The sequence below is a fragment of the Bos grunniens genome, chromosome 12, assembly GCF_055505025.1.
Source record: "Bos grunniens cultivar Pamir isolate PY7600 chromosome 12, Bosgru_T2T1.0, whole genome shotgun sequence".
NCBI classification, from domain to species: domain Eukaryota; kingdom Metazoa; phylum Chordata; class Mammalia; order Artiodactyla; family Bovidae; genus Bos; species Bos grunniens.
Window position 1 is genome coordinate 79014358 of NC_141176.1, and position 26642 is coordinate 79040999.

Sequence of the window (26642 nt, forward strand, 5' to 3'; positions counted from 1 at the left end):
CTGAGTATCAATTCCTTAGGGCCTCTTTTCTGAGTTCTCAGGTCTGGAGATCTGTCCTAGGATATGGTAGCTGCTTTCTAAAATCATTACCCCAGTGTTTCACTTTTCTAGCCCTCTAATCCCTATGTAATAAATGCTGTTTTTCTCACTAGGCCTTTTCTTCTCATGGACTCCTGAGAAAATCTACAACTTTAGTCATAAACCTCCTGGCAGTCTAAACTAGAGGCTAATTTTTTTTATAAGGGAATCAAAAAATGCTGAAACAACTGACACAGTGAAAATGACTGAGTTCTACCCCACTAAAATATGGAGCTATAACTTGGGTTTGGAATATTTTAATGGTTGGCCATCATAAAAAAATGACAATTCAAATAAACTTTTAATATGAAAATATAAGATTATTGGATATATTACTTAATAGTGCATTCTAAAAGTATAGTTAAGTACTTGAGTAATTTTCAGGAATGAGAGAAGAAACTAAGAGAAAAATTAATGGAGGTTTCTATCAAATTTTACACAGAAGGATACACTGAAAATTGAACATAAATGGAAGCAACTAAAATGGAGAGGGTCTTACCATTATCCATTCACAGTCAATAATGTTGCTCAACCTGTGTGCAATGGTCAGCACAGTGCACTGGGCAAATCTCTCACGAATTCTTTTTTGTATGAGCTCATCAGTTCTAGAAACAAAGAAGTTGATTTAATTCAGTAAAGACAGGAAAAGCAGACTTAAGACTTAAAAATATCCTATGATATTTTTACAATGTTTTTTTTAAATCAATACTTTAACATATAGTCTTGTTCCTAAAAAACTAAGTATAAAAAGTCTACTTAGAAATTTACTATTTTTCATAAAATGATGGAAAATTAGTCTTCCCTCAAAATTGCTTGAAACTATCAGGAGCTGGATTTAGGAATTCAGCTTTCTTAGGGTGCTTCATAACAATATTAACACCATATAACATGTGTTGGTTTTTATGTTTATTTTCTGGAATTAATATTATCAACAGATATCCATGAGGCCAAGCGAGCACTTAGAAACATTTCTAAGATTCACTAAACATTTTCCATTTACCACATTTACAAGTCAGTTTAAGATTTCCTGGGGCTCAGCTCCACACCTTGGATCCACGTATGATGTGGCTTTGTCAAGAATCAATATCTGATTCTTCCTGAGAAGAGCCCTGGCAAGGCACACCAGTTGTTTCTGACCAGCACTCAAGTTCAATCCAGATTCTGCTAATTCAGTATTCATTTTAGCAGGAAGACCTTCGACGGATTCTTTGAGTTGTACCTGTGGATACAGAAAGAATGACATTTTTCTAAGCAAACTGCTACTGAAGTAGACATGCCTTTTAGACATTAGAGCTTTGACATCCTCAGGACTTCTTACGTATCTTACATGTACAGCCAGGTGATGGGGAGAGCTCCTTCCAATGAGTGTTCACTGAGAAAGATTGTGGAGTCAACTCAGGACAAAAAGATCTCAGTGTCCCCCTTTCCCACCACAGGACATCCACCAAACCACCCACCCCCCCAGGGGTTAGTTAAGGAAGTTTCTCAAAAAGTGAAGCTATTTCTCCCAATATGATTGAAACAGAAAAGTTAAAAGGATCTTTATGGTTGAGTCAAGCTTCCTAAAGTACATTTTGCATAAGAATTTGTACACTAGAGAAAAGTTTTCAAAAATTTTACAGAAAATCTGGTTCTCTGAAGATATAAGCTTATTGGCCCTTTACTATTTTCTAAAGTTTAATATATGCAAGTTCCAGCAATAGCAAACTGCCACTTATACATTAGTAATCCTGGAGCCCATTCTGATGATGGTTCTTTCCCAAGTTTAATCCTACAAATAGTGGACCAGTCAAGTGCATTTTCTTCAGTGTCTTAAATGGATTGTTTGTGAATGAAAACACATGAAAAAGAAAACACAACATCTTATTTCCCCCAGTATATGGATACAGGTTATTGTCGTCCAGTTGCTGAGTCATGCCCAACACTTTGCAACCCCATGGACAGCAGCAAACCAGTGTTCCTAGTCATTCACTATTGCTTGGAGTTTGCTCAAACTCATGTCCATTAAGTTGATGATGCCATCCAACCATCTTGTCCTCTTTCATACCCTTCTCCACCTGCCTTCCATCTTTCCCAGCATCAGGGTCTTTTCTAATGAGTCATCTCTTCACACCAGGTAGCCAAAGTACTGGAGCTTCAGCTCCATCATCAGTCCTTCCAAGGAAAATTTGGGTTGATTTCCTTTAGGATTGACTGGTTTGATCTCCTTGCTGTCCAAAGGACTCTCAACAATCTTCTCCAGAACCACAGTTCTAAAGCATCAGTTCTTCAGCGCTCAGCCTTCTTTGTGGTCCAACTCTCACATTGGTACATGACTACTGGGAAAACCATAAGTTTGACTACATGGACTTTGTAGGCAAAGTCATGTCTCAGCTTTTTAATATTCTGTCTAGGTTTGTTATAGCTCCTCTTCCCAGGAGCAAGCATCTTTTAATTTCATGGCTGCAGTCACCATCTGCAATGATTTTGGAAATAAAGTCTGTCATTGTTTCCACTATTTCCCCATCTATTGCAATGAAGTGATGAGATAGGATGCCATGATCTCAGCTTCTTGAATGTTGAGTTTTAAGCCAGCTTTTTCACACCCCTCTTTCACTTTTATCAACAGGTTCTTTAGTTCCTCTTCACTTTCTACGATTAGGGTGGTGCATAGACCTGGATTACTGTGATACTGAATGGTTTCCCTTAGAAATGAACTGAGATCATTCTGTCATTTTGGAGATTGCACCAAAGCACGGCATTTTAGGTTCTTTTGTTGACTTTTTTTTTTTTTTTTTTTTTGCAGCCAAACAAAAATAAATTCGAGACTTGAAGCCAGGCAGTCTGGGGATTAAGTCTTGCCTGGCTGTACCAACTGGGCAAGTTCCTGAACCTTCTATCTTAGCTTCCTAAACTCTAAGACTATGATACCATAATTATAAAGGTGTGCGCCTCCTAACATTGTTAAGAATATTAAATGAGTCAGTACATGCAGAATTTGTAACAGATCAATATATATATTGTCCATTATTAATAATGCTATCGGCTAGCCCCTCCTCAAGTTCTGCTTCACTTTTCTACTTTGCATGTATCAGCACTGAGATTTCGTTACATATGCATCGGCCTGCTTTTCAACTTCTTCAGGAGAATTTAAGCTCCAGAAGGACAGACATTTTGTCTCTTGATGACTGTGACAGCCCCAGAACCTGCAACATTGCCTAACAAGCTCTCAGTAGATATTTGTTGGCTAGATGAAGGTGGGCTTCCCCGGTGACTCAGTGGTAAAGAATCCACCTGCCAAACAGGAGACTTGGGTTTGATCCTGGGTGAGATTCCCTGGCTAAGGAAATCGCAACCCACTCCAGTATACTTGACTGAGAAATCCTATGGACAGAGGAGCATGGCAGGCTTCATGAGGTTGCAGAAGAGTCAGACGTGACAAACAGCAACAACATGAATGAAGGCATAAGTGACTGTAATTGTGTGACTTATCTGTTTCTGTAAATTAGAAAGTAATTAACCTCCAATTAAAATAAATAAATTTATATTAAAAAAATAAAATATACCATAGAAACTAAATTCATATGGATAATTGATTTATATATATCACTGTTTTCTTATTAAGTGTAATTGTAAAAAGGATATATTCTTATAACAATTAACTGGCTCCAAGATATCATATCACACTTTAAATAAAGGAAAGCACTGAAAAAGTTATAATTTAAGGAAAATAGAACAAATAACTACTATTCAAAACTATACATCTCAATATAGAATACTTCAGATTGTTTTTGAGCTTGGGAAAATAATAGAATATAGCAAAACTGAAGAATAATAAACTGGACTTTAAGGCATCCTGTCTCCATCATCGCTGTGTGCACTCTGTGTAGTAGGTGCTGTCACCCCTCACAGGAGGGGAACACAGAGGTCAGGTGGTTTCCACATTTTGTGGAACTTTCTTACTTTTCAAGAAGAAAATCTGGTGTGGCTCAGAAGGAGACACTGAAATGCAATCAACAGATGGGGAAGAGCTTTTACCAGAGCAGGGCCAGCAGTAAAGGAAGTTTACCTAACACAAGGCCCCGGGAAATGGACATGTGACCTGTCTCCACAGCAAGGACTGAACCACGTGGTTCCTTATGCACAGGCTGCTGATGCCCAGGTTTCTGTATCTTTGTTTCCTGTGTGATGAGACACGCTTGTGTCCTAACAGAGACACTATCAATGTCAGACATTTACCTGTACTATTTCTTCCCAGTTTTGACAGGACATTTTTGTTATTGTTTAGTTGCTAAGTCGTGGGCCTTATGGACTGTAGCCTGCCAGGTTCCTCTGTCCATGGGATTTCCCATGCAAGAATATTGGAGTCGGTTACCATTTCCTCCTCCAGGGAATCTTCCCAACTCAGGGATCAATCCCACTTCTCCTCCATTGCACACAGACTCTTCATCACTTAGCAACTGTGGAAGCCCCCATACTCTACTCTTAATTCCAAATCCCAGTATCTAAGGTGTTTCATTTTTGCTTTTTAATGGAAGCAACACATCAACGATTCACTTCCAGAGATTTATCTACTATGACCTTTTAACCTCTGAATGATACAGTGCTTCATCTTCAGGCACTACTCATGTTATATTTTTGGAGCTGCCTTTGCTTTTTAGCTCCCCAATAGCACTAATTTCTGATGAACTTTTATCAGTTTACAGTAAGTTGGAAAGTTTTCAGTACGTGAAAAATGTACTTTAGGCATATTTAGAAAAATAACAAAATGAGACAGGCAGCATCCATAGGAATGTCTTCCTCCTGAGTGTCCATCTCTGCAGAGGAAGAAGAAACAGAACTAGAGGACCTTAAATGTTTTTATGCCATCTTTTCCTTTCCTCATAAAGAGGAAAACAGTGGTTTCCTCCTACTAATTCTCAGTTTAACTCTGTGAGTTTGGGTTCACATATCCAGTTAGGCATCATTTACAAATTAATAACTAGGGTTTTTGGTTCACTTAAAAACTGACTTCATTGAGTTAGTGATACCTCTTGATGAGGGTGAAGGAGGAGAGTGAAAAAGCTGGCTTAAAACTCAACATTAAGAAAACTAAGATCATGGCATCTAGTCCCACCATTTCATGGCAAATAAAGGGGAAAATTTAGAAGCAGTGATAGATTTCCTCTTCTTGGACTCTTAAGTCAGTGCAGATGGTGACTATAGCCTTGAAATTAGAAGATGATTGCTTCTGGGCAGGAAAGCTATGACAAAACTAGACAGTGTGTTAAAAAGCAAAGATATCACTTTGCTGACAAAGGTCCATATAATCAAACCTATGGTCTTTCCAGTAGTCATGTACAGATGTGAAAGCTGGACAATAAGAGAGCGCTGAAGAATTGATGCTTCTGAACTGTGGTACTGGAGAACACTATTGAGAGTCCCTTGGAAACAAGGGATCAAACTGGTCAATCTTAAAGGAAATCAACCCTGAATATTCTCTGGAAGGACTGATGTTGAAGGTGAAGCAAAGACTCACAAATTTAAATGAAATCAGAGGTGCACTGCTTTTCAGGCAGGAGAAGGTGAAGCAATCAACCTAATTTAAGAAAACAAAATCCACATGTTGCTGAAAAGCAGGGTGGGTGTTTAAAGACTCAGTGGTAATATCCTTCAGAAACCAGAATTACTGACTAGAAACGGTCATACCTCCAAATCTGCCTGCTCACAGTCAAGGCTCATCTGTATATTACAGATTTCAGAGCTTCCATGGAAGGGTGACACTAAATGACAAACATACCAATTCAAACCAACATGAACAATCAATCTCTCAGATTTGTGAAACAACAAACAAACAAACAGAAAAGATTTTTAAAAATATGCCACACTTCTCTGAAATGAAAAGATCAATCAAACATTTAGTAGTTATTTATGTAGAATGTTTTCCCTGTGTTTTCCTCTAAGAGTCTTATAGTATCTGGTCTTACATTTAGGTTTTCAATCCACTTTGAGTTTATTTTTGCATACAGTATTAAGGAGTGTTCTAATTTTCTTCTTTTACACATAGCTGTCCAGTTTTCCCAGCATCACTTACTGAAGAGACCACCTCTTCTCCATCGTATATTCCTGCCTTGTTTGTCACAGATTAGCTGACCACAGGTGTGTGAGTTCATCTCTGGACTCTCTAGCCTGTTCCATTGATCTATATTTCTGTTTTTGTGCCAGTGCCACACCATCGTGATTACTCTAGATCTGTATTGAACTAGCCAAAAAGTTCGTTTAAGTTTTTCCATAAAATCTTATGTAACAAATTTTTGGCCAACTCAGTGATATATTCTGAAGTCAGGGAACCTAATTTCTCCAGCTTCGTTTTTCTTTCTTAAAACTGCTTTGGCAACTTGGGGTCTTTTGTGTTTCCATTAAAACTGTAAATTTTTTGGCTCTAATTCTATGAAAAATGCCATTGATAATTTGACAGGGATTGTATTTAATCTGAAGATTCTTTAGGTAGTATAGTCATTTTCACAATATTGTTTCTTCCAATCCAAGAACATGGTATATCCCTCCATCTGTTTTGCATCATCTTTGATATCTTTTGTCAGTATCTTATAGTTTTATGGGTACAGGTCTTTTGCCTCCTTAGGTAGGTTTATTCCTAGGTATTTTATTGTTTTTGTTGCAATGGTAAAGAGACTGCTTTCTCAATTTCTCTTTCTAATCTTTCATCGTTAATGCATAGGAATACTCATTCTTACTTTTTAAAATCAAAAGACTGAGCTAGGTCCTAGGAGAAATTAGAAATCTGTCTATGGCTTAGAAGTCTAGGGTTTCTTCCAACAGTAGAATTGATTTATAAAACTAGTGCAAATACACAAAATGATTTGTATTAAAATATAAACTGACAGCAACTTAATAGTCAAAATTTTTTTCATGCAAGGGTGAGGAAATTCAAAGAAGTGGAGCAAGCAAAAACATGACACAAATAACAGAAAATTCTCTAGAAATGAACCTCCCATGTAAAAACTGAGCAGATGTTCCAGGGTTCTGTTATCTGCATTCATGCTACAGCATTAAAATGACATAATTGCCAATAAATAATCATCATTAATTCCGACTATATAATTGACCTTTATAAACACTTTCCTATGAAACTTCTACATTTTATTAGTATGATCTTGTTTATATCTTTTAGTTAATAAGAAAAAAACTACTATTGTCTCCACTTAGGAGATGTTTCCCAAGACCAGAGGAATAAAATGAATATTGGAGTGTAATGGAGTAATTAATTCACTAGGTCACTAGTAGAATTTGATCCCTCATGCGAAGTGTTGACTCATTGGAAAAGACTCTGATGCTGGGAGGGATTGGGGGCAAAGGAGAAGGGGACGACAGAGGATGAGATGACTGGATGGCATCACTGACTCGATGGACATGAGTCTGAGTGAACTCCGGGAGTTGGTGATGGACAGGGAGGCCTGGTGTGCTGTGATTCATGGGGTCCCAAAGAGTCAGACACGACTGAGCGACTGATCTGATCTGATCTGATATAAGTACTCTGCTAAGGACAAGATAATGTGTCTATTTGTTCAGGGTTCTAGGAAAATAGCTAAAATGAAAACATGTCACATTATATTGTTGATTTTCATCATCATCAATACACACATTTTAAGTGCACCCATGTCATCAGTGTTTTCCTATTACCAAGTCACTGAAACTGACACACTCCCCTTAATTATCTGCAAAGCTCTAAATGTAAACACACATATACAGATGCTAACAAGTTAATTACAGTTACTATTAATAAATTACCTCTTCTAAGGCATTCCACAGTTCATTATCCGTATGCTCATTAAAGGGATCCAGATTTTCCCTCATTGTTCCAGTGAATAAAACAGGTTCCTAAATACCCCAAAATAGTGAATGTTATTACCTTAACCTGTTTTCATTTTATTCTAATGTGTACAGAATGTCAAAATTAAAATGCAGAAACATCTAAATTCATTAATTATTAATAACATAGTTGCAAATGTATGATTACAAAAAAGCATCTCTAAAATAATTTTCCATTGTACAAAGTGTGCTACAAAATATCATTTGGACTACTGAACACTAACAGAAGAAAATGTTGAAGAAGTTTTTTCATTGTAAGGAAAAAATTGAAGACAAAGGAAGATTTGATTTTTTTTTAATACCACCCTGCTAATAAATATCTGCTTAAACACTCACACAAACATGAGAAACTTAACATTAAGATCTACATAAATTAACTGTCAATGCTGGTATGACTGGGAAATACCAACAGCATGATTAGTAGAGGTTTGTGTCTCAAAGCAAACCACTAAACATTTACACATTAGCACTGAAGAATAAACTAGGCTATTTTCTCCATTGGTCAGACTGTCTTCTAGGGTCTGGAATCTCTCCACATGTGTGAAACGAACATCCCCACATGTGCAAGGGGAACGTAAGCTCCTGGGGTCTGCAGCACCTCTGTCCATGGAGAGATCACCTCTGATGTTGGCGTCAGCTGGTCCCCACGTTCTCTCACCTGTGTGTCAGGATAACCTGCCTCACAGAACCTCACAGAACCTAGAACTTGCAGTTACTAACTGCAAGGCCAGGAGGACCTGAAACCCACCTTGACCTGTGTCATGATACTTTAATTTAAATAGTTCTTCCTATCCATCTGCTTCAGGAGGAGCCATAAGTAAATTACTCTGGAAATATATGTGTCCTCTTGGCTTCAAGATTCATTTTGATATTTGGCAAAACTAATACAATTATGTAAAGTTTAAAAATAAAATTAAAAAAAAAAGAGAGAGAGAGAATCCTGTACATAAGCTCATGTAGGCCATTTACATTTTCTTCTGGAAGGCTCTAGTAACCTAGGTCATAAGAATATGGATAGCAGTGAAGAGCCCAATAAGCTCCTTTCAGTGAAGGGGGCAGAACAAGGGAATGCACTCGTGTGGGAACAAGAGGAGAACTGACTCTTCCACAAGTGCCCGGAACTGCTCTGAATCACACGTTCAAATCAGCCTTGGGGCTGGACTTTCCTCCTCACTTCACAAAAGCCTGAGAGGAAAGATGAAGATAGACAGACATTTCTTTCCCCTAATCATAAGGAAGAATGATACTCAGGAAGCCTTCCAAACCTTCTTTCAATATGGTCTAAGTTTTAAGCCTGGTGAGAGAGGAAAGAATACAGAAAACTCAGGATGTGCCACCAAAAAAGAGATATCTGAGCAAATCCACAATTAAAAAGACATTATAAAGGGAGATTTATTCGCACAAAGTTGATTAAGTAACCAATATGCCTCCAAAGCACTGAAAATCACTAGTCATACAATATTTCAGAATGAATACTGAACTGAACTGAAAAAACTCAAAACACAAATTTAAGGTCTCCCTTAAAACTTGAATTTAGGATCAAAGACTAAACAACCATCTAAACAATGGTAAGCATTCCTTGTCAGGGGACTAACCATCATTCTACTTCAGATTTTTATAAAAACTTGTTACTTCTTGTAATTATCAACCTTAAGATTCCCACATGCAGGTATCTTCTGCATGTCTCCATGGGGTTTACACAAGCGACATAGCCAGGCGAGGGGAGGCTGGTCCCCAATATTCTTCTTCCTTCCCTCCATTTTCTAGGTTCTTTCAAGTAAGCAGGCTACTCCCTGCATATAATCTCGACCGGTGGTCTTTCTGGGGGACATATTTAACTACTTCAGATCCTAAGCATAAAGAACACACATACTTCAGCTACCTGTTGTGTTTAAGAAAATTATTTAAGAAGAACTTTCATTTTTGCTTATTCCTGAAATTTTGAACAGAAGTTGAGGAGTACCTTCTTAATAACACAGTATTCATCTTTGAAAGTTCCCCCCATGACTGATGGTCTATGTCCCCACTCCCCTGTCTCTGCTCCTACTCAGGTCCTTGTTATCATCACATCTTCCCCAGTTCTGACCTGTTCATGCAGGGTCAGCAGTGACGGGGATGAGCCTGGGAGGAAGAGAGACCACCATGGAAGCTCTCTGCTGCTTCCAGGATCACAGGGACCAGGGATCCAAGGAAGATGGTGTGGGCCTGGCTCACCTAAGAGAGGCAACTCAAAGAAACAGCACTGGGCTCCCCCTCCACAGAGTCTGCTCTCAGCTTCCTAAATTCCCTAAATTGGGGTGTTGGGACACAAGCATCAATGCTTCCTACTCATTTGTGGGGGAGAGGAATGTAAGTTTTTGCACTTAGACAAGTAAATTCCAGTAACCAAACTAACAGGCTTTCTCCACCTCTGCAGCTAGCAAGACACTGTAAAGACAAAGGGCTCTTGGTTGGGGAGGGATAAGATTTTGAGTATCTTCTCCTGACACATATCAACCCATGACATACAAGTGCATAAACCCATTTCTAAACTGATATTTCCAAATGAGGGACAGAGCAATAGGAGTAGTATCTTCTGGCTTTGTTCTATGCTTATTCACTCTTGCTATGGTTTGGGGAGTCCTTTCAAGTGGGATGGTAGGAAAAATGGGGGAAAAGCTTTATATCCAAGGATATGAAAGGACTTTACAGACATGCCCTTTATTTCTACTAACTAATCTCACATGGCCATTTCAGAGATGAGTACCATCAAAGCATAAAACTTGGGAATTTAAGCTCATTTATTTTCTACTGTAACCATAAGTCATAAATCTAATAGCCAGAGGAAATCTTTAAATATGGGGACTATCCAGTTTTTCTGAAAGGGATACCTTTGGAAAAATATTTTTCAATTGTGATAAAATATACATAAATTTTGGAGAAGGCAATGGCACCCCACTCCAGTACTCTTGCCTGGAAAATCCCATGGACAGAGGAGCCTGGTAGGCTGCAGTTCATGAGGTCGCTAAGAATCGGACATGACTGAACGGCTTCACTTTCACTGTTCACTTTCATGCATTGCAGAAGGAAATGGCAACCCACTCCAGTGTTCTTGCCTGGAGAATCCCAGGGACAGAGGAGCCTGGTAGGAGGCCATCTATGGGGTTGCACAGAGTTGGACACGACTGAAGCGACTTAGCAGCAGCAGCAGCAGCACACATAAATTTGCTAGATTAGCCACTTTAAGTGCACACTTCAGTGGTGTTAAATACATTCACATTGTTGTACAGCCATCACCACCATCCAGCTGTAGATCTCCTTTCATCTTGAAGAACTGAAACTCTGTGCCCATTAAACAACTCCCCTCTCCTGACCACTCCTGGTACCCACCATTCTATATCCTGTATCCATGAATTTACTACTCTAGGTAACTCCTATTAGTAGAATCATACAGTATTTGTCCTTTGTAAATTACTTATTTCACTTAATGTTTTCAAGGTTCATCTGTGCTGTAGCATGTGTCAGAATTTTCTTCTTTATTAAGGCTGAGTAATATTCTACTGTATGTATGCACACCACGTTTTGATTGTTGATTCATCTGTCAATGGGCCCTTGGGTGCCTCCACCTTTTTGCTGTTGAGAATTCTGCTATAACATGCATGTCCCAGTATCTCTTCAAGACCTTTCTTCCAATTCTTTTGGGTTTATATTCTAATGTAGAATTGCTAGGTCATATGATATTTCCATCATTAACTTTTCTGAGCAACCAACAAGTTGTTTCCGTAGTGGTTGCACTATTTTACATTCCTATCAGCAATAAACATGGGTTCTAATTTCTCTACATCCTTGCCAAACCTAGTAACTTTATTTTTTTCTCTCTCTTTTCTTTGATAGCAGACATCTTAAGGGGTGTGAGGTGGCATTTCACTAGAGTCTGAAAAAACTATCTTGATTTAAAAATTACTTAGAGTAATCCCAGGTATTTTCAAGGTCATGGGCAGGTAGCAACAGCTGTCCCCAAGTCCACATTCACCGTCCTTTGGGTGCCATGTTGTACATGCTTCCTGATAACAGGTATTTCAGGACACATTACACCCACATTCCAGGAAGCACATTTGCCTGGCTCATTCTGTCTCATCTCCTCTCTGTTTCTCATCTCAAGAGGGTATTTTTCTGAGCTTCCTTTGATAGGCAGATGATTGCTAAGTATATAAATAAAAACTCATTTTTTTTTAATCAGCAGGTCTGTCAAAGCAGAGGGCAGGATGATAGATGAGGACACAGGATCAAGGTTGCGCTTGGCTATATACCTGGAGGATAGTAATCTCTCAGTAAATATCACAGAATTATGTTGAATGAATGAACCACAGGAATGACAGCAGTGTCTACCATGCATATAATCCAGTCTCCAAACTCTCCCTGAAAGTTACACTACTTTACAAAGAAGAAGAAAAGAGAACAGAATCAGAGCCCAGGAAGAGATGGCCAACTCAACACTCCACCATCACAGCAGGCACATATGGGTCTACATGAAACACTTCACACTCATTGACCTATTTTATCCTCACAACAGATTGAGGGGGTGATACTGTTATCTGCCTTGTAAGACAGAGAAAACCAAGGTACATAGAGACAGAATTCTGAGTCCCCTGCTCTTCCTCACTATTCTGTATTGCCTCCCTGGTGAAAATTATTCATTAATGGCTAAATTGTCAAAGTCTCCCCAAAGCATCTAAATATCCTATAATTCTCAAAGCCCCACAATTTCACAGAAAGTTATCCAAGGAGATATCACTTTTTAAAAGATGTCCTGGTTTCCCACAACAAAGTTACATCTGTAAGACACTTATTAACAAAATTCATGTTTCCCTATAGGAACCTCTCCAGCGCTAAACAATTTATCCTTCTGTTCTCAGAATTATGTGATTATCAGTGAATAAAATTGTGGAAACTAAGGAAGTCTGAGTCAAGAAATCTATCTCAGTAAGTTATTAAATCACATGCACACAAAACTAACAAATGAACAACAACAACAAAAAAAAAAACACCTGGTATCTGATGAAAGTGTCTATTGAAAATACCTGCTGCTAAAAACATGCTCTACCGGGGAAAAAAAAGGATCAACTCATTCACTTAATTTGAAAAAAACAATCAAATTAAAAGCACTTAAACTTAGACGCCTCATACAAAGAACATGTGAGAGTGCTCTGCTGTGCGTACCTGAAGTGCAACTGACAATTTCTTCCTTAAATCGTGCAGTCCAATATGTGTTGTCAAGATTCCATCAATATAAATGCCACCTTCAGGTTCTGACAATCGAAAAAGGGCAGCAACGAGGGAACTTTTTCCAGCTCCTGTTCTTCCCACGATGCCATACTGTAAAGAGACCCAGGGGGGATGAAGAATTAACAGGATACACAAAACACAGGAGAACCCTGATTGTTGAAGACGAATTTTTAAGGTTCTATTATATATAAAGAGTAGTCTATAAGTTTCCCAGGGCTTCCCTGGTGGCTCAGACGGTAAAGTGTCTGGCTGCAGTGCAGAAGACCCAGGTTCAATCCCTGGGTCAGGAAGATCCCCTGGAGAAGGCCATGGCAACCCACTTCAGTATTCTTGCCTGGTGAATCCCATGGTCCGAGGAGCCTGGTGGGCTACAGTCCATGGGGTCACAAAGAGTCAGAGATGACCGAGCAACTTCATAAGTTTCTCAAGCATGGCCCTGCTGGGATTTTGGACCAGATAATTCATTGTTGAGGCTCAGGGGCCTGTCCTGTATATTGTATGATGATTGACAGTAGCCATGAACCCACTAGACACCAGATGCAACCCCCAAATTGTGGCAACCAAAAATGACAGAAATTCACAAATGTCCCTGATTAAGATCACCATCATCCTAAGAATACACAACATAAACTATAGTGATTTTCATGCCTTCTAAAAATGTCAGGCAATTTTATTCAGATTTCCCTGAATAAATGTTTAATATGCTGAAAATTGTTTGTTTTCTATAATTATCATATAAGGAGCAGAAGGGGATAACAGGATGAGATGGTTGGATGGCATCACTGACTCAATGCACATGAGTCTGAGTAAACTCTGGGAGTTGGTGATGGACAGGGAGGCCTGGCGTGCTGCAGTCCATGGGGTCGCAAAGAGTCACACACGACTGAGTGCCTGAACTGAACTGATCATTATGTGGTATGTTAAAGGGGGAGACATATATGTGTATGCAGTGTGTGTGTGTGTGTAACTAACATTCACAAGTGAAGGAAAAAGACCTGAAAAATAATCTGCCTGCAGTGAAAAACTAGCAGTCTCCTAAGTGGTCCATAAGAAGTCAGCTTTTAAATTAGTTTGATTCCTACTCCCTGGATAATTTGACCTTGAGTATTGACCATGGGTAATTTTACAGAGATGTCGACAAGTCAAGACAGAGTGTTAACCCAAACAAGTGCTCACTTTCTGTGTTATTTATTTAAGAGGAATTATTCTTCGGTAGAAAAATGAAATCACTTCCTGATATTAAATATCTTAATCATATTCTATCTTGAAAGGAAACATCTTCAAATATAAAATGCAGGTCTCAGTCTTGAAAGAGGCCAGTAGACAAAATTTCCATAATGAGATCAACAATGATATAAATAATGTTTGCTATTTACATGGGACCTTTCATTGGAGTAGGTCAAAAGGCATTTTATTAATAAATTAATACTTAACAACTGAACCTTGGAAAAACACATGTCAGGTGTCAGTCTATTTACTAAAACCAGAGCAGAGAGAAATTAAACGCACTAACAGTAAGATTCAAGAATCAGTACAGAGTAGGTAAAATGCTGGTGGCTGGTGGTTTAGTCACTGAGTCGTGTCCAACTCTTGCCGACCCCATGGACTGTCGCCTGCCAGGCTCCTCTGTCCATGGGATTCTCCAGGCAAGAATACTGGAGTGAGTTGCCATTTCCTTCTCCCATGTAAAATGCTGGTGAGGAATAAAACTGCATTCAAATATATATGCAGAAACTGGCCTTTTTTACCAATGAATTTTTAAGTGAAAAAAAGTATTAATCACTTGTGTCCAACCCTTTGCGACCCCCTGGACTGTAGACTGCCAGGCTCCTCTGTCCATGGAATTCTCCAGGCAAGAGTACTGGAGTGGGTTGCCGTTTCCTACTCAAGGGGATCTTCCTGACCCATGGATGGATCCCAGGTCTCCTACATTGCAGACAGATTCTTTACCTTCTGAGCCACTGGGGAAGCCCAACTGCAAATTCTCTGAAGGAAGCTTTCCAAGAGATTATTTCATCTATATTTAAAATCTGGAATTGATGATAGTGTAAGATATGCTTTAAGTTTTAAAACTCATGACTTTAAAAAAGAACTACTAAATCTTTCTGAGCAATATAATCAGAATGCTTGGAATGTTTCATGTTTTCTGATTTGAATACTTCTAAAGTTTCAAATCTTAGTCTGTCAAATAAATCATGGCATTTCAAAAATGAATTTATCTTTATAGAGATTAAACATAAGAAAAGTGGGTTTACCTAATTTTATTATCTTATAAAGGTAATACAATGACTATAAGACATTTTATTGTTGTTCAATCATTCAGTCATGTCTGACTATTTGAGACCCCATGGACTGCAGCATGCCAGGTTTCCCTGTCCTTCACTATCTCCTGGAGCTTGCTCAAATTCATGTCCATTGAATTGGTGATGTCACCCAATCATTTCATCCTCTGCCATCTCCTTCTCTTCCTGCCTTCAATCTTTCCCAGCATCAGGGTCTTTTCCAATGAAATGGCTCTTCACATCAGGTGGCCAAAATATTGGAGATTCAGCTTCAGCATCAGTTCTTCCAATGATTATTCAGGGTTGATTTCCTTTAGGATTGACTGGTTTGATCGCCTTGCTGTCTGAGGGACTCTCAAGAGCCTTCTCCAGCACAACAGTTCAAAAGCATCAGTTCTTCAGCGCCCACACTGTTTATGGCCCAACTCTTACATCCATACATGACTACTGGAAAAAGCATAGCTTTGACTAGATGGACCTCTGTTGGCAAAATAATGTCTCTGCTTTTTAATTTGTTGTCTACGTTTGTCATAGCTTTCCTTCCAAGGAACAAGCATCTTCTAATTTCACAGTTGCAGTCATCGCCCACAGTGATTTGGAGCATAAGAAAATAAAGTCTATCACTGTTTCCATTGTTTTCCCATCTATTTGCCATGAAGCGATGAAACCAGAGGCAATGATCTTAGCTTTCTGCATGCTGAATTTTAAGCCAGCTTTTTGCACTCTCCTCTTTCACCTTCATCAAGAGGTTCTTTAGTTCCTCTTTGCTTTCTGCCATTCGGGTGATATCATCTGCATATCTGAGGTTACTGATATTTCTCCTGGCAATCTTGATTCCACCTTGAGCTTCATCCAGCCCAGCATTTTGCATGCTGTACTCTGCATGTAAGTTGAATAAGCAGGGTAACAATATACAGCCTTGAAGTACTTCTTTCCCACTTTTGAACCAGTACATTGTTCCATGTCCAGTTCTAACTGTTGCTTCTTGATCTGCATACAGGCTTATCAGGACATTTTGTACCTTACATTAATCCCTAATTCATATAATATAGATGTGCCATTCTCTGCATGCAGGCAGGTTGTAGTGTGTATATATATGGCTCATCTGTTCTGTGTACAAGCAGGCCTCAAAGATATTTTGTATTTGGCTCCAGACTACCTCAACAATGTGAATATCAAAATAAAGCAAGATATATGAATTTTTTGTTTCTCTATGCAAATAAAAGTTATGTTTATACTATATTGTAGTCTAATGAGGTACAATAGCATTATATAAGGTAATAGTACATACCTTAATTTCCAATACTTTATTGCTAAAAGAATGCTAACCATCTGAGCATTTATAGGGTAACATTAAAAACCACTGATCACGGATCAGAATAATAAATATAATAATAATGAAATAGTTTGAAATATTGCAAAAATTATCAAAATGAGACAGAGACATGAAGTGAGCAAATGCTATAGGAAAAATGGTGCCATTTTACTTGCCTGACACAGCATTGCCATAAATGTCCAATTTTTTTTTAAGCATTTATCTGTGAAGCACAGTTAAACAGATGTGCCTATATTTCTGTGTGTTCTCATACATAAATCAACACACATCAGGACACAGGTGAGAACTGATCTGTGAGAATGTGTGTATGTTCCCATGTTACCAGCTCTACTGTAACTGACCCATCTGTGCAAATAGGAACATCTGTCACTTTAGGTAAATGGACTGAGATATGTTGGGGCACCAAGGACTGCTCATGACCACAGGACTGTGAGTTCCAAACTCCAGTGAAGAGAACTAAAAACCAGGGGACTTCCCTGGCATTCATTCCAGTGGTTAAGATTCTGTGCTTCCACTGCAGGAGGCATGGATTTGATCCCTGGTCAGGGAACTAAGATCACACATGCTGCATGGCCCCAAACACCCCAAAAAGAAAAAAGCAACTCACAGAAAACCTGACGCTGATTATTCCAGAGTTCAGTCTTCAAAGCTATAGTCTGAATGTCTTTTCTGAGTAACCAAAGGGTTCTACCAATTGCCCATGAAGAGTGTCACCAGTATCAGTAACCTTACATTCTTCAATCTAAAGACAGTTGGGGGACTTCCCTGGTGGCTCAGTGATAAAGAATCTGCCTGCCAATGCAGTAGACGTGGGTTCAATCCCTAGTCTAGTAGAATCACACATACTGTGAAACAACTAAGCCCGTGCACCACAACTATTGAGCCTGCGCTCTAGAACCTGGGAACCACAACTGTTGAGCCAACATGCCACAACTATTGAAGACCTTGCACCCTATAGCCCATGCTCTTAACAAGAGAAGACACCACAATGAGAGGCTCACATGTGGCAACTAGAGAAAAGCCCAAGCAGCAACAAAGACCCAGCACAGCCAAAAATAAATAAATAAATACAATTATAAAGACTCTTAAAGAAAATCTTCTGTTATTGGTTTTGCAATGGCCCCTTTCTGTTTTTCCAACCAGGTTGGTCTCTGATGATGACAGAACTTATTACACACTTGCTTTTGGATCTCTCTTCACACACCAAACTCAACATATTCAACACCCAATGCCCCACACAAAACAATCCCTTCATCTGTCTTCCCTACTTTATTCTCATTACTTCTTTCCCAGGCTCACAGTGTTTAAAAAACAAATTAAATTCCTTAATCATAATCAGTGCAAATAAATTTAAAAAGTAAATAAATACTAGCTATAGCCCAGCACTCTGAAAAAAATTCTTAAAATTATATTTTTACTTTCTAGGCTGCTGCATGTGTTCTTTTTGTTGTTTCTGTATTTTTTTGTATGTGTTCTTAAAGACACAGTTCACATATTTAAGCAAAATGGGATTAATGTGAACATACTGTTATATGTGTTTTCATTTAGTATTTTGTAATGCTTTCATAATATTGTAGTACATGTGATCATTTATTTAACAAATCCTCTATTGCTGGATATTTAGGCAGTGTCAAATAGTTAGCTACTGGAAATAACTCTGTGTTAAATATCCCTGAAGCTAAATCTTTGCAAACAACTTTAAGCATTTCCTTCACATAAATTCTCAGATTTGGAACTGCTGAGAGTCAAGTATGAACCCCTTGGACAGCAAGTATGAATCCCTTGGATAGCAAGGAGATCAAACAAGTCAATCCTAAAGGAAATCAGTCCTGAATAGTCATTGGAAGAACTGATGCTAAAGCTCCAATACTTTGGCTACCTGACACAAAGAACCAACTCATTAGAAAAGACCCTGATGCTGGGAAAGACTTAAGACAGAAGGGGAAGGGGACAACAGAGGATGAGATGGCTGGATGGCATCACTGATACAATGAGCATGAACTTGGGCAAACTCCCGGAGATGGTGAGAGACAGAGAAACCTGGTGTGTGTCAGTCCTTGGGGTTGTGAAGAGTCGGACACAACTAGGTGACTGAACAGCAACAACAAAGTATAAACATTTTCAGAGGAAGCTGTTAAGCTGCTAACCTACCCTCCAGAAGTATACCATTTTTTACTCCCACCCATTGCCCTGCACATTCACAAATCCAGGTGTTAGAGCTTTGTTTTAATTGACATCAATTTGATTCCAAAAAGTGGCATCACTTTCCAGCGATGTCTTACTGGAGGGAAAACAGCTCCCGCCTCCCCGCCCCCTGCACCTGCCCCCTCTGGTCCATGTGCTCTCACTTCTCAAATTAAACTCCCAAATGCCAGCTCAGCATTCAACACTACACCCTAGGATGTCTCTTCTACAAAACTGTCCTCTCATACTTCATGTACATGAGTCAGCTTCCTTGGCATCACTAGGTAATTGTGAGGGTTGAATGCAAAAACGTGTGTTACGCACTTGGTAGTTCATTTTCCTGAATGCTTTGCAGATGTCTAGGTCTTCACTCACTGGATCAGAGCATCATGCTTTTGCTTATCTTGGTCTTACCTCCCAGAATGCCTTTCACATGCATTTCCACCTGCTGAAACCCTAACCACACATCACTAAGTCTGTCTCACATGTCTAATTCCTTGAAAATGCTCTCCCTGTCTCCTGATGTGGGCTTGTTCCAACTCTAGCTGATGTTATGTCATTTTATATAAATGTCTATAAAAATCATGACCTCCTTCTAGCTTACAAAGTTAATATAGTCATTTTCTTGTTTCTTCAACTAGACTGTATACATTGACATCAGAATCTGTATTGGATTTGACTTTTTCTTATTTGTATTACCTGTGGTGTCCTGAGACAAAGAAACTTCCACTGGAAGATGATATTTTTAACTCAGGCCAGAGAAATTTATGGAAAAAATCTATTACCATTTTATTTAGGTATAAGATAAATCAGAGACATATACAGCAGATGGATCCTATAGCCATAAATAGAATTCAAATGGCCAACAGCTCATTTTCATGGGACAGACAACACTTTCTGCAATGCAAGTGGTTATGGTCATTTTACACCCTATGAAAATAATGACCATTTTGTCCAAGCATTTACTCTGGGTGCTTTACATGTCTTATGTTCTTTAAGTTGTACATCAACCCTACAGGTTACATCCTATCACTTCCATTTTGCACAAGAAAAGATTGAGGCTTAGATAACTTAGTCTGTCTGAACTATCAGAGTCCATAAATAGCAGTATGGGACTCAAATCCACATCTTTTGGCCTCTTTTCCATCTGCTGATGGGACTCTTTATTATTTGGATGGCCTCACATTTTATCATGTCCCTCTGTGTAGCTAGAACACAGAGAGTGGGGATAGGTGTAGTTTCAGTAAAAAAAAAAAAAAACAAAAACAGGCCTACCATAGAGAACTTACAGTCAGAAACTTAAAGCATGACGTGGACACAAGTGTATATATGGTGAACAGGAGCAAAGAGAGTACCTGAAGTCAGGTTGACCAGCTGTCAGCAGAAAGAACTGGCATCCACAGCCAGATTGAAAGAAACCTGCAGTTAAGTGGGACACATGATGCCTGGGGAACAGGTCAAAGAGACCTCATGCCCTGCTAGGGGCAGCAAGACTCATTTTTTATCCCATCAGATGGTGAAACAGCCACACATACGCTGCTGCGCTGGGCTGTCTCTGACTCCAGGTCCAGACAGGGCTGAGCCTGTGGGAAATCCCCCTGGTCCCTGCAGGAGGCTGGTGTGGGGAAGGTGGTACAGTGGAATGAAAAATGCCTGTGATGGAAGACAGACTCCACTGGAAAGACACAAATAATGCAGTAGAATCACACAGAATTAGATTATAATGTAAAAGTGAAATTTATAGAGCATAAAGGTAAGGAACTCTAGTGGCACAGAATATTCTAGAGCCTCCTGCTCAGTCACAACAGAGATTTGAGAATTCTTAAGTTCAATTTCAAACTGTCAAAGCACATTTCTTGGGAATCACAGGTTATCACTCATAAAAAACTGCCCATGGGAGGGAAAGGAGGAGGTTATGTTCAGCTGTAATGCTGAGTCAAGAGGTCTGGGTGATCCTGAGACTCTGCATTTCTAAGAAGCTCTAGGAGATGTAGGTGCTGCTGGCTCTGGCACCACAGTTTGAGTCACAAGGAATTAGGAACCAGCAGGGGAAGGGGGACAATCTGGGAGTAAGGAGAGTGGCTTTTAAGAAAATATTATGTAAAAAAGGAGAAAATGTAAGAAACTAATATTTTGCACATTATAGCATGTTCTACTAAGCATCTGTAAAAATGTATCATCCAAATAATAGCTGTGAGCAAAAACAAAGCAAAATCAATCTACCTCGAGAGCTGGAAAATACTTTATTGCCCAGGATTCTCTAAAATGATCAAATCAACCACAAAATCATCTAAATGAAAAATTTAGCCTGTTTTCAGACTCTAACAAAGAAGTCTAGGGTCCTATTTATCTCACGTTGGCTTTTATGTTTGGCTGTTCTGAGTCCTGATTGCCTTCGAAGAGCTGTCTCTGGCTGTGGTGAGTAGGGGCTACTCCCTGTTGCAGTGCATGGGATTCTCACTGAGGGGGCTTCTACTGATGCTGAGCAAAGACTTCAGTAGTTGTGGCACATGGCTCAGTAGTTGTGGTGCAGGGCTTAGTTGCTTTGCAGCATGTGGAATCTTCTCAGCAGGGATTGAACCAGTGTCCCCAGCATTGGCAGGCAAATTCTTATCCACTGTACCACCAGGGGAGTCCTAGTTCCTTATTTTTACTTGCTATTTCTTCTGTAAATTAAAATCCCTCATCAGTTCAGTTCAGCCACTCAGTCGTGTCCGACTCTTTGTGACCCCATGAATCACAGCATGTCAGGCTTCCCTGTCCATCACCAATTCCCGGAGTTCACTCAAACTCATGTCCATCGAGTCGGTGATGCCATCCAGCCATATCATCCTCTGTCGTGCCCTTCTCCTCCTTCCCCCAATCCCTCCCAGCATTAGGGTCTTTTCCAATGAGTCAACTCTTCGCATGAGGTGGCCGAAGTACTGGAGTTTCAGCTTAAGCATCAATCCTTCCAATGAACACCCAAGACTGATCTCCTTTCAGTCCAAGGGACTCTCAAGAGTCTTCTCCAACACCACAGTTCAAAAGCATCAATTCTTCAGCATTCAGCTTTCTTCACAGTCCAATTCTCACATCCACACATGACCACTGGAAAAACTATAGCCTTGACAAGACAGACCTTTGTAGGCAAAGTAATATCTCTGCTTTTGAATATGCTATCTAGGATGTCATAACTTTCTTCCAAGGAGTAAGTGTCTTAATTTCATGACTGCAATCACCATCTGCAGTGATTTTGGAGCCCCAAAAAATGAAGTCTGACAGTGTTTCCACTGTTTCCCCATCTATTTCCCGTGAAGTGAAGGGACCAGATGCCATGATCTTAGTTTTCTGAACATTGAGCTTTAAGCCAACTTTTTCACTCTCCTCTTTCACTTTCATCAAGAGGCTTTTTAGTTCCTCTTCACTTTCTGCCATAAGGGTGGTGTCATCTGCATATCTGAGGTTATTGATATTTCTCCCGGCAATCTTGAATAGTGCCTACTATACTTTCCTATTGACTAACTTCCAGAAATCAGGACAGAAGAGGAAATAAGAGAAAGAGAATAAAGCCCCACTTCTGCTGGGCTGGCTCACTCTCATGTCCCCTGCCCACCACACCCTTCCCTCCCCCCCACCCCCGCCCCCTCCACAACAGCCTCTCTCAATCAAATCCAACACCAAAGGGTTGTCCTGGAGTGATGAGGGCTGGGACAGGTGAGCTTGAGAGGGAACCTAGAAGGTAGACAGGTAGAGTGAAATCAATTCATGAACACACTGCCCAGGTATCATCTCCAAACACAGAAATGAAACTAAAAGTGATACTGAGTGGACCAAGGTACAGATCAAAAATCAAGTTACTGCAGTTATTAATTCAGTCTCCAAATTCAATTTTCCCTCAAACATTTCAGAATCTCAATCCCATGATTTTCAGGTTTTAGAAGGAAGAATAAGAATCTGTTATATTCCAAAGTTATACTACGTATAAGTCATATTTTATGGCTTTGGGGAGAATTTAAGACAAGTGCAGGTTAACAGAATTACATTTACAACAGAAAATCTGACACACACATTGTCTGAGAGTAAGTAAACACCACCTACAGTGCTCTCAGGGAAAAGATTATATTAAGAGCTGTGGTTAATGTTTTCCTGACACAGCAGTTCACATTTTTCCTGACCTACACTGAAACTGGAAATAATTAGGAGGGAGCTTTTGCCCTGTGACTAACTGAAGCTGCTCCCTGGGTAGCATTCGGGCATTACATTGAATATTCTTTCATATTACAAGGGTTTCATTCATTAAATCACAGCTACAGCCATTAGATGGGTCTGGGGTGGTTAAGAGTTTTAAAGAGCAGTTCTTTCAGTTATTTACGGAGTTGTCATGTGTGTGTGCTGGTTCCTGCTTGCTCACACCTGTGTAAGTCACTCACCCTCACAACCAGCAGTCCCTCAGCACCCTCTCTGTGCCTTGCAAAATGCTACTTTCTGGGAACAAAAATGAAAACAAGAGGCTCCCTGATTATAAAAAGCCTCAAAGTACTGTGAGATGCAGATCCCAAATTACAAAGCATGCCACAGGTGCTATCTTTTAATTATGATGAAATTCACATAACATAAAATTTAACCATTTTTAAGTGGACACCATTTGGTGTTCAGTACATTCACATTGTTGTGCAACCAAGCTTGAGATTTTTTTTTTTTGCCTCGTAAAATTGAAATTCTTACCCATTAAAAACAACTCCCCATTTCCCCTTCCCCAGTCCCTGGAAACCACCATCCTACTTCCTGTCTTCTTGGATTTGATTACTCTAGGAATCTCACATAAATGGAATGAGAGTATTCATTTCTTTTGTGTCTGTCATCAAGGTTTATCCATAGGTCAGAATTTTCTTCCTTTTTAAGGCTGAATAATACTTCATTGTAAGGATTTAGTTCCTTCCAACTTTTGGCTGCTATGAACATAGGTGTACCATAAATGCTACCTTAATATAAAAGACACTAAGGGTATATTAGTGTGTGTGTGTATAAAAGTATATATATACACTAATACTAAAAGTATTATATATATACACTAATATGTATATTAGTATATTAAGTATATGTTAGTACATTAAGTATATGTTAAGTATGTATATTAAATATATATAATATATATTAGTATATATAAGGGTATATTAAGGGTACATTAAACTGAGGGTCTCGAAGATGCATTCAAGTTGACTCCAAAAATGAGATTTTCACCATCCAGATGATGGAGGGCCTGGGTCTCTGAGGCAGAGGACCAGTATGTGCACAGGGAACAGGGAGGACATGGTGCTTTGGGAGAACCTGCATGCAGTCCCATTGCAGGGGGGTGTGTGTCAGACAAACTAGCTGCAGAGTAAGGTGGGGAAGAGCTCCTAACACCTTCTGGTTTAGTGTCTTCTTCAAGACTCTGTCCTGGTCCCAGCTGAGGGCCTCAAGCTGAGTGCAGAAAGAACATCACCAGCAGACATGGATGCTGACAGGTCCAGGTCACAAGCCTCTCTGCCATCTTTCACAAGGATCTTCTCTGCTCCCTTCAATTTGCTTTTGACTTTGAGCCAGTCTCTAGACCCTACCTCTATCTGAGGCCTTGGTTCCTCACTCCTGACTGGGTCATTATTGAGGCTCTTCTCTGGTGGACACAAGGTCACCTCACGGCCCCTGCAGGAGTGGACTTGAGGCTATGCTATGGTTCCAGCAGCAGCTCACACAGCCCAGTAAGGATCAGATCTGGGCTAAGAAAGAAGCAGTCTACTGGGGGAGGGCAGGGGGGCAGCAGCTCAGTGTGGGTGAGTGGAGGACAAGGCTACAGGAAGGGCTAAGGGATAGGGAAGGAGGCTGCCACCAGAGGGCACCATGGGAGGAGGAGGAGATCTCAGAAATACAAACAAGAAAAGATGGAAAGGAATGAGATATTGGAGAGTTAGGGCCAGGAAGACAAGGCTGACGTCCCAGACTTTGTATGAATAATCAGGTGTCACATGTAGTGTCCTGAGTCAGGTTAAGATGGAACCCCAGAGCCCATCAACCACCATGAGGGAGCTCACAACACAGGGGAAAAATTGCTGGTATACCCATGCCATGGTCAGTTTCCAAGAAAGATCCACCTACAATGTCACTGATATAATCTGCATCCATTAGGAGCAAACAGTCCCCCTGACATAGTGGTAAGGAAGCCAAGAACAGATGTGGTGCTAAATCTTTAGCTGGATTCAAAGAGGCGAATGGCTTAAACTAACCTTTTCTCTTGAGTAAATGGATGTTTCCAGGTTCCTCAATACCAGAGGACTGTCCGAGTTATATCTGAAGTTCACACTGAAAAAGGAAATCCTTCCGTCTGGGGGCCAGAATGGTGGTGGACGATACTCAAGTTCCCAGGGCTCTTCTTTCTCAAGGTCTGTATATTCAATTACCCTTTCTACTGAAATCATCTGAAAGACATATGACATCACATGAGTTAGTATCAGAGGATCTAGTTTATAGGTGTTCAGACATTATAAATGAAACCTCCTGCTTTTTTATGGTTCAGAATATCTCAGGTCTCAACATCCACAAAGGACAAAAGTAGGAGTCTGATGAGGCCTTGGATGATTTGCAAACTTGCTCATCATCTTCAACACTTTTACACATGACTACTTCCTTCAACTTTATATAAAAGCTAAAAAAAAAATAGAGAAATGAATGGTAAGATTTTATTGATCCACCTTTCACATCTAAATAAAAAAAAAACACACACACAAAAATTTTTTTGAAAGACAAGAACACTTATGGACATCAATCAGTGTGTGTGGCTACAGAAGGGCCACGTGTTACAGATGTCCAGAACTGGACAGTCATCAAACATCATTTTAATAATTAGTCACTTTCTACTCTGTTAGAAGAAATAAATGGAGAAACTTCATTTTTATTGTTTTTCTCCCTTTAGGAGAAGGTACAAATATTCAAAAGTGTATAATTTACTTAATGACTAAGGCCTCTTCAGTTCAGTTCAGTTCAGTCGCTCAGTCATGTCCGACTCTTTGCGACCCCATGAATCGCAGCACGCCAGGCCTCCCTGTCCATCACCAACTCCCAGAGTTCACTCAAACTCACGTCCATTGAGTCAGTGATGCCATCCAGCCATCTCATCCTCTGTCGTCCCCTTCTCCTCCTGTCCCCAGCCCCTCCCAGCATCAGAGTCTTTTCCAATTAGTCAACTCTTCGCATGAGGTGGCCAAACTATTGGAGTTTCAGCTTTAGCATCAGTTCTTCCAAAGAACACCCAGGACTGATCTCCTTCAGAATGGACTGGTTGGATCTCCTTGCAGTCCAAGGAACTCTCAAGAGTCTTCTCCAATGCCACAGTTCAAAAGCATAAATACATCAGCGCTCAGCTTTCTTCACAGTCTAACTCTCACATCCATACATGACCACTGGAGAAACCATAGCCTTGACTAGACGAACCTCTGTTGGCAAAGTAATGTCTCTGCTTTTGAATATGCTATCTAGGTTGGTCATAACTTTCCTTCCAAGGAGAAAGCGTCTTTTAACTTCATGGCTGCAGTTACCATCTGCAGTGATTTTGGAGCCCCAAAAAATAAAGTCTGACACTCTTTCCACTGTTTTCCCATCTATTTTCCATGAAGTGATGGGACCAGATGCCA

At 39.8% G+C, this 26642-nt stretch overlaps 1 protein-coding gene across 1 annotated transcript in view; it reads right to left on the reverse strand.

Annotated features, from left to right (window-relative positions):
* The window catches only part of LOC147361956 (ATP-binding cassette sub-family C member 4-like), a 221063-nt gene that overhangs the window by 14926 nt on the left and 179495 nt on the right, over nucleotides 1–26642 (reverse strand). The window contains exons 26-30 of the mRNA XM_086328633.1: nucleotides 25239–25430; nucleotides 13126–13281; nucleotides 7846–7935; nucleotides 1125–1297; nucleotides 578–683 (exon numbers count right to left, since the gene is read on the reverse strand). Coding sequence (XP_086184759.1) covers nucleotides 578–683; nucleotides 1125–1297; nucleotides 7846–7935; nucleotides 13126–13281; nucleotides 25239–25430 — 717 coding nt within the window. The remainder of the gene's footprint in view (nucleotides 1–577; nucleotides 684–1124; nucleotides 1298–7845; nucleotides 7936–13125; nucleotides 13282–25238; nucleotides 25431–26642) is intronic.